Here is a 9,036-nt window from a genome sequence, read left to right as displayed (position 1 = left end):
GGTGTCGACATGCCTAGGGGTAAGGTAAAGGGTAGGGTAAAGGTAGCTCGGAAGAATTACCCGGTAGGGTAAAGGTAGCGCGAAGTATTACCCGGTAAATACGGTACCTTGTTAACCGCTAAAAGCTCCGTGGCGCAATCCGTGGCCTCCATTTAACAAGTAATATTTAAAAAAAAACTTTTTTTTAAACACGCTTTTATTAAATGTACAATAATCGCAGAACTCCACGACTCCAGGAAGTGGCCGCAAAGCTTGCCATAACGTAAGGGAGCGTGGCCAATTACAGTCAACGTCAGTTGACCGTGTTTGAATTTTTTTTTTTTAGGATAGAATATAGTATTGTCATCAGTATGACATAAGTATACCAAGTTTGCAGTCGATACCACATTGGGAAGTGGGTTAAAAATGAGTTACAAGATTTGAGGATACAACAACGACAACAACAATAAGCATGTAAAATTGGAATCACCGAGAGTATTCTATATGAATAAAGCGCTCTTCCTAGCATTTACCGTTAGAAACCTTTTACTGGTAGGAACGAAGTGAACCAGCCTACAATAGATTATATCGTCCGTCCGTCCGTCCGTGTAGCAACTTCGCCCCCTACTGCAAACACTTGGCAGGACCCTACAAAAACCTTTAGACTCAGTGACGCTTTCCTGGCTAAACAAGTGTAACATTCCCATATAATTCCCTGAGATAGCTTTTAATTAAAACATTTAAATTAATGAGGCTTTCCTGGCTAAACAAGTGTAACATTCCCTTATAATTCCCTGAGATAGCGTTTAATTAAAACTTTTAAATTAAAATTTTACTCACAGCGGCCTAACTAGGCCTAAAGCCTAGAACTAGGCCTCAAACTCTCCCTTTGTATCGTACCCCCGCGTGTGTGCAAGGGAGTTAATGTTTAACAATGTTACATTCCCTGATGTTTTAAAATAGAAACATTGAAATTTAAAACTTTTACATAAATAATAAAAACATTTAAATTAAAAATTAACTCACAGCAGCCTAAAGCCTACAGCTAGGCCTAAAGGCTAGAACTAGGCCTCAAACTCTCCCTTCGTATCGTACCCCCGCATGTATGAAAGGGAGTTAATGTTTAACAATGTTACATTCCCTGATGTTTTTAAATAGAAACATTTACATTGAAAGCTTTTACATAAATAATTAAAACATTTAAATAAAAAAATAACTCACAGCGGCCTAAAGCCTACAGCTAGGCCTAAAGCCTAGAACTAGGCCTCAAACTCTCCCTTCGTATCGTCCAATTAGGTGTAGCAACATCGCCCCCTATTGCAAACACTTGGCAGGACCCTACAAAAACCTTTAGACTCAGTGGGGCTTTCCTGGCTAAACAAGTGTAATAATACATTATGTTTATATTCTTTGGTTATTCGTTCCTACCAGCCCACCCCGCAGGGTCCTGTTTCATGTGTAGTACCCCAGTAATTACCCTGTAATCGGGTAATTTGTATGGGGTAAGGGTAAAAGGTAGGGTAATGGTAGGCTCGTTGCTTTTTACCTTTTACTTTACCTTGCCGAGACCTAGCTACGAACCCAGCGACCCAAGTTCGATTCCCGCTCACGGCCACCACCAGTGACGATTATTTGAACCGGTCCTGGGCCTCCCCTAGGTCGACTCAGCCTCAAACCAGTAACAACTGTGGTGTGTGAACATTGCCACTGGGGAGACAAAGGCGGCCGGGCGTGCTGCCGTCACCCACCCCCTCGTGTGCCGTGCCAGCCTTCATAGGTGCTCGCTAACAGCACTTGCCCCTACATTCTGTTAAAGCTATATGGGGGATCTTTGTCTTTGGAGCGGTAGTGTAGTGGTTAGCGCGCTGCGCTACGAAACCGGCGACCCGAGTTCGATTCCCGCTCACGGCCACCACCAGTAACGATTATTTGAACCGCTCCTGGGCCTCCCCTAGGTCGACTCAGCCTCAAACGAGTAACTGTTGTGGGGTGATCCTCGCCACTGAGGAGACAAAGGCGGCCAGGTGTGGTGAATCCAAGTCCCGGGCGAAGTTGGGTAGTACAGCTAGTCTATTATATAATTACAATACCCTCCCCCCTCTATGCCTCAAATCACTGCACCTGAATGAATTAAATGATGACGTCACCCTGCTGCTGCTCTATTTAAGACCGGGAGCAAGAGAGCCTCACCATTCTGGCAAATTGCCCGATGAAGCTGGATGTAATTACCAGCGAAACGTCGTACTCAAATTTTAAATGATGTTGATTCGCTCAACACACCGGTGGGCTAAAGTAGTGAAATATTTGTCCTTTGTAAACGTGACACATTTTTTACTGTTTAGCCGTGTCGGGTGGTGGAGGGTTACGACACATTTATAAATAACGCGATCTAACCCAAAAAAAACCTTTATTATGAAGAAGGTTCCCCGCGCCACATGTGACCGGTTGTGTAATCTCTCGGCATCCTTTACAAATGAATACAATCTGTAACCCTTTTGCCAAGAAACAAAACCTAAAAGTAAATGTGATCAACATGACACGAAATGTATTGCATCACGCTCCTTCTTGGATGTGCAGATGGACAATGGTGTTGCCATATATGATGCTCTTATGCCAAACGTCTGCTATCTAGTGGCTAAATGTTGAAACTACTGCACATGAGCATCAGGGAAATATTTGTATGATGAACTTATTTCGCACCATACGGAGCCAACCATGCTCATCAGAGTTGCCATGCTCCATTCACTACCAATATATATGTTTGCAGAAATTACACTTAAACAGGTTGGTATTAAACCTGTCTTTACTTATTGAAACTCCTCTGGACATCTGATGGGGGAGATAGGGACCTTCATCTAGCAGTATATTGTTCTTGGCTGCTGAGGATGAATATACGCAGTATGTTTGCCAGCGTGATATCCACGTTCGAATTAATAATTGACTGTTGACTGCTTTACTCTGGGCCAAACTGTCCTAAAGGCAATACATGACTGCGAAATATGACTGTTAAACATGTTTAGTGAAGCAGAATTGGCAATGCACAATCACAATGAACACGTTCTCTCAACACAGTCAAGAACAATGTCTTTAAAATAAATATATAATAGCGTGTGTGCTAAAAAGAAGGCCCATTGCCTAAAACTTCACCTATTTTTTTCTTTTAGGGCAGTGTTATTGACATATGTGTATATTTTTTTTATGATCGTGATTTAATCGCACATGCTAAACTCAATACTAAAAGTTAAACAAATGACAACTGCAAACAAAATCATATTTGTACAACTTGGGAATTAATTATTTTGGCATTTGAAATATGTCTTCTGTAGATCCCGTATCGCAAAATCATTCAACGTTCCTTTGACACCATGAACAAAAAGGCGGGTCAAAGCCAAACTGCATACACCCACAGTGATTCACAAAGGTAATTCCAAACCAGTTCTCGAAAGTAATTTAAGGAGCTGACGTATGAAGCGAGTAAGTCACGGCTGGTTTTGCTTCTTCTGTTTAAATAGCACCTGTGAGCCTTAACAGACATTGGTTTTAGTCCACTGCTGAAACAAGCAGCATCACTGGAGGGAAGGAGTGGGGTCTACTTCATTGTTTATCATAATCAGTCGAGAAGATGCTTGCAAGATCAAGAATGAGGTTTAAATGGCAAATTTTTTTTATTCTGTCGCTGTTATTTTCAGGTAAGGATGATGGGTGTTTTCATCATTATTATCTGTGTCAATATAAACTGTGAATAGTGGAACAAATTAATGTCGATGATGACTATTAATAGCATAACGTACAAGCAACCAAGAAATGTATAGAGGTTCATGTGATTTAAGAATTCTGCACTGTTATAAAGCTGGTAATTTGTCGCAACTATAAATCCGTTTTATGCCATGTGATCTTATATCTAAATGCACATCATCAGTGTTTGATTGAAGCAACAAATGAGTGCATTGTAGTTCGCCAATTATTTTTTGAAGGTCACAAATTGACAATAAATTATACTTCCGTGGTAATGACAGTAATATGAAAACAAGTTTAATATAACTAGTTTAATAATCGTTCATTGGTTATCAATACTAGTATCAATTATCTATAAAGAGTATGACTTCTGATGAGTCCTTTTTTAAATCCTTTATATAAATTCGCTTGCTTGCTTGCTTGCGTGCTTGCTTGCTTGCTTGCGTGCTTGCTTGCTTGCTTGCGTGCTTGCTTGCTTGCTTGCGTGCTTGCTTGCTTGCTTGCGTGCTTGCTTGCTTGCTTGCGTGCTTGCTTGCTTGCTTAGGACCGTGCAAATCTTTTGCTCGTTTTTTAACCCACTTCCCGTGATCCAATCGAGCTGACATTTTCCACACAGACTCGTTGTGTCAGACAATTAATGTTCGTGAAAAAAAATTCCCAAAATTTTACACTTTTTAGGCAAAAACAAATATTTTACATATATTCAAATAGAACTCATTCATCCCTTTCGCTGAACGTCACAGTATAAGAGCCCAGAGCGTAACCCCTCCACAGGCCGTGGCGGAGTAGCGCAGTTGGTAGCGCCCTCGCTTCCCATGCCAAAGGTCGCGGGATCGATCCCCGCGTCCTCCACAGGCGAATATATTTTTAAATCCTTTATATTAAGTTCGCTGCCACGCATATAAAGGATTTATAGTGAAAAACTTTGTTTTTACGGGTTATACTTATTTTATTTAGTCTTCGTTATAAACGTTCATTCGAGTTAAAACAGCGTTGTCATTCATCATTCATCTATTAAGATGTACTACTGTATTGTAATCCAAGTGCAATATGAATTTAACTGTCATTAACGCTAACGTAGCTTCCTTTAAATTCCTCAAAACAGTAATTTTATAAACTAAATCAACTACACTCGCAAAATAATGTTAGTGATTATAGTCATTTTATAATATATTATAAATAGCACGTAAGGTGTGAAAGTAGGTTTAGTCCCCTTTTCCTGATGACGACCACTTGTGTTGTGATCGAAACATCGTGGTTTTTGTTTTATTTTATTTTAATTACTAAAAGTACCTAATAAGTCTACATTATAGACTGCCAGGACGCTCACTCAGGTTAAGAACCAGGCTACAGTCTACATTATAGACTGTCAGTACGCTCACTCATTTTAATAATCATTGTTACAGTCTACATTTTGGACTGCCAATACGCTCACCAGCTTAAAACCAGGCTACAGTCTACATTATAGACTGCCAGTACACTCATCCAGCTTAATAACCATTGCTACAGTCTACATTATAGACTACCCGTACACTCACCAAACTTAATAACCAGGCTACAGTCTACATTATAGATTGCCAGTACACTCACTCCGATTAAGAACCAGGCTACAGTCTACATTAGTGTTTTTTTATTCACATATTTTTTTATTTTTTTTCTATCTACGTGACTTTCTCGAAAGAACCAAAGAATATGAATGCACGTAGTACGAAGTAACGAAAAAAACATTGCTTAGTGTGCCATCTAGTGGTTGATAACAAGCATTGTTCCAAGTTGAATTCGTTTTGGACTCGAACAATATTGGGCAAGTTGGGTCCTTGACAGTGTAATAAAACTGGTCTTAATTTCATTGACATAAAGTACATGAAGCCATCAGCGTTTCTTTGAAAGCATTACATGCTGTTGTCAAAAATGTATTGCATATTTTTCCATATCATTTCTGAATGACCTGGACACCCTGCTTCCTAAAAAAAGTTAAAGTCTATGGCCTAATAATTGTGCCTCCTGTTAAAAATGGCTTACATTTGGCTATTACGTAGAAGCAGGGCAATGAACAATCCAAATAACTAAACATCTATTTCCAATCTGTGCAATTTGCTAAATATCACATATCGCAAAACTAGGTTAGAGCACTGCTCCCGAAATCCGTGGTAGTGGTGATTCAGAAATCTCAAACGAAATTCCGGATTTATGGATCTCTACCAGAAGCGGGCAAAGACCTCTTGGAATCTACGCCACACCGCGCACATTTTGTTTTGCGGATTTCTGGGTCAAACCTCCGCAGTGAAGGCGGATTTTCACGATCCGTGACATGTACTCCATATCAATGTGGATTAGGGCTGAACGATTAATCGATTTCAAATCGAAATTTTAAAAATGCGATTAGCAAATCGCAAAGGCTGCGATTTTTTGCGCGTTTGGCCCAGGGTTTAACTGTTGTGTCAATGGTTTGTCTGTGGTTTGTCAATTTATAAGCTATATGCTAGATATCAGTAAATAATGTTATATTGATTACAGAAAAGTCCTATTACTTTCTTATTGGAATTGTTTTATTTTTTTATTATTATAACTTTATTTTTTTTTACTTAACAATTGTTATATGTTTGATTGTTCTATTTCAATTAAAACATTTTAATAAATACATGTTGGAAGCAATTAATATATTTTAAGTTCTCATCCTTGCATTAGAATATATAGAGCAGTTCATATTTTGATGGTATCATGTGGTAATGCTCCATCACATGTTTTAAATCTATTACACAGTCAATATTGAACTGAAGCTTGACTTAAAAAAATTTAATCGCAAATCAAATCGCAATCGCAATACCTGTCAGAAAAATTGCAATTAGATATTTTCCCCAAATCGTTCATCCCTAATGTGAATTACTGAAGTTCTTCTGTATTGGCCACAGCAAACGGTTCAGTGACACCTGCTGTGCTTAGCGCTACCAGATAGTGTAAACCAGTGCGTTGGAGGCAAGTTTTGGTGGCCGAAAGTGGTTTTGTGGTTAGTGGATCATCATCAGCTGCAGCAGCAGTGTCATAGTGGTCACTATATTCTCATTCTTAACAGAATTATCATCATAACTGTCATCATTTATCATCTTCAGTTATTTAAGTAACAAAGTCATTGGCTTAGCAGTATTCTATACCAATACTTCTGCCGTGGCTGATCATTATTTTAATGAGGTTAGCTCACACGAAATTGATTTCTCAAAGACGATGGTACTTTGCAAGCCTACTGGCTATCAACAAAGGGGCCGTCCATAAATGACGTCACGCACCTAGAGGAGATAGGGGGGGGTCAGACATTTGTGACGATGTGTGACGAGGGGTGGAGGGGGGGGTTGATAAATGTGAGGTCACATACAAATGCGCAACTTTAAATAAATATTAATTAAATAGAATTGTTATAACACAAATTTTAATAAATTTTCATTATTAACTATTTGATTATTTAAATTGACTAAGGTCACCTTTTATTTATTCCATGAAGGAGCATTTTGCTTCTCCATGGGAGAATGGAGAAGCATACATTTTGTAAAAAAAAGTAATAGTTGTTATTAAACATTTGTATTCTATTATTCTAATGATTCTACCATGGCGTTCCATTGTGTAATGAATATGTGATTGTTATAATTGTACTCTCCATTTTGCTTCGTTCTACTACAAAGTTTAAAGTATTTTTTATAGTTATAACTACTTTTAATATTTTATAATTATAAGAGTATTTCAATATAATATTCTGAACATCTGCAGTTTTAGTTAGACGTTGAATATTTTCAAGTGAATTTTATGCTAAATTTCAGCTTTCCAACGCCTCCTTTTTAATACATGTTTTCTCGTACAACATCAGAGTGCAGCGCCACATTAAATACGCACTACAATGACAATAGTTTAAAGTGATTTGAAGCATGTTTTTTTTTCAAAATGGAAATATGGTTTGGGGGGGGGGGCGCAGAGCTTTGTGACGTCATATTTGAGGGGGGTCTGACTACTTTCTGTGACGCCGTGTGACGAGGGGGGAGGGGAGGGGTAAAAAATCGGCCAAAATCGCGTGACGTCATTTATGGACGGCACCAAAGATTCGTTCATGAAGCCATCCATATTTACAGACACAGACACAATTTCAATTAAGAAGATGGTTATAAGCTCAGCAATCATTGTAAAGATGTCATCAACCACTTTGGGTCATGACTTGATTTATGTTTTCTTGTCATCCTCCACCGTCAGCAGTGTGGGTGTGTGGAGCGAGGTGCAATGCTTTGATTGGTGTAAACCTACTGACGGTGTCGAAGTCTTCTCTTACATTAACATTAGCTGCCCCGCCCATCTCTAAACCTTTATAAACAGCTCTATGATTGGTGTAGACCTACTGCCGGTGTCGGAGCTTTCTCCTACATTACCATTAGCCTTTTTAACAGCTTGCCTTCAGGGCTAACCTCCCTGTTCCTGATGACGACCGCTTGTGTTGCGATGGAAACGTCGTGATATTTTTAATCACTTTATTTATTATATTTTCGATCTACGTGACTTTACCGAAAGAACCATAGAATATAGTATTCTATACTGTACATTGGTTGAGCGAGGAGACAGCGTTCGGCAATCAGAGCTGTATCGGAGGCGGCAGAAGGCAGCAGTCAGTGGCTCTGGATGAAGAGGAAAGACCCCAGCTGGGCCCCAAAGTGAGAGGGCCAGGAGGTATGCAGTCAACAATGCTTGACTCAGGGAGGAGAACGCCCCTGCCATGCATAGTCCCATGGGATGTTGGCTATCAACAACAAGTCAACTCCTATGACTAATTGGGAATGGGACGCAAGCGTAGGATTGATCACCCTGTCGCTGGCCGCCTTTGGGGAGGGTGTATAGTATGAAAGGCCGAAACACCCTAGGAACCAAAGGGTCACTACTGACGATGCGCTCCCCAAATTTCACCAGGCTCACTGTTCATGAACTCTTGGAAGTGCTTGCACAAAGGATAGTAACATCTCATCCTGTGTTCTTTGGAATCTCATAATAACCTTACAATTATTTTGATATAGTGTCATTCATACAAATTACACCTCACAATTGCCGTGGATCCACAGAAAAGCTGGAATGCTGCCAAGCTGAGAGCAGGCACCGACAATTAATTTGCATTTCTTTATATATTAAAATGGTTTCAGCTAATTAATGAGTGTTTATACATGTGAGAGCAAACCGGAGCACCTGGTGGAACTTTCTTACGCGTGAACTTACGTATCTCAAACAAAACATTTCAGCTACACTTGCTGTACTGCATTCTGCTGGCAAGCCAGAGTATTGCACCTTGATGCCCACATG

At 39.6% G+C, this 9,036-nt stretch overlaps 1 protein-coding gene across 1 annotated transcript in view; it reads left to right on the top strand.

The window, feature by feature from the left end:
* The first annotated feature begins 3,431 nt into the window (after positions 1–3,431).
* LOC144728258 (uncharacterized) overlaps positions 3,432–9,036 on the top strand; it is a 316,355-nt gene continuing 310,750 nt past the window's right edge. Inside the window, exon 1 of the mRNA XM_078607566.1 lies at positions 3,432–3,668. Coding sequence (XP_078463692.1) covers positions 3,602–3,668 — 67 coding nt within the window. The 5' untranslated portion in view covers positions 3,432–3,601. The remainder of the gene's footprint in view (positions 3,669–9,036) is intronic.

Source organism: Lampetra planeri, chromosome 28 (assembly GCF_965212315.1).
Source record: "Lampetra planeri chromosome 28, kcLamPlan1.2.h2, whole genome shotgun sequence".
Taxonomy (NCBI): Eukaryota; Metazoa; Chordata; class Hyperoartia; order Petromyzontiformes; family Petromyzontidae; genus Lampetra; species Lampetra planeri.
This window is presented reverse-complemented; position numbering and strand designations above follow the sequence as displayed.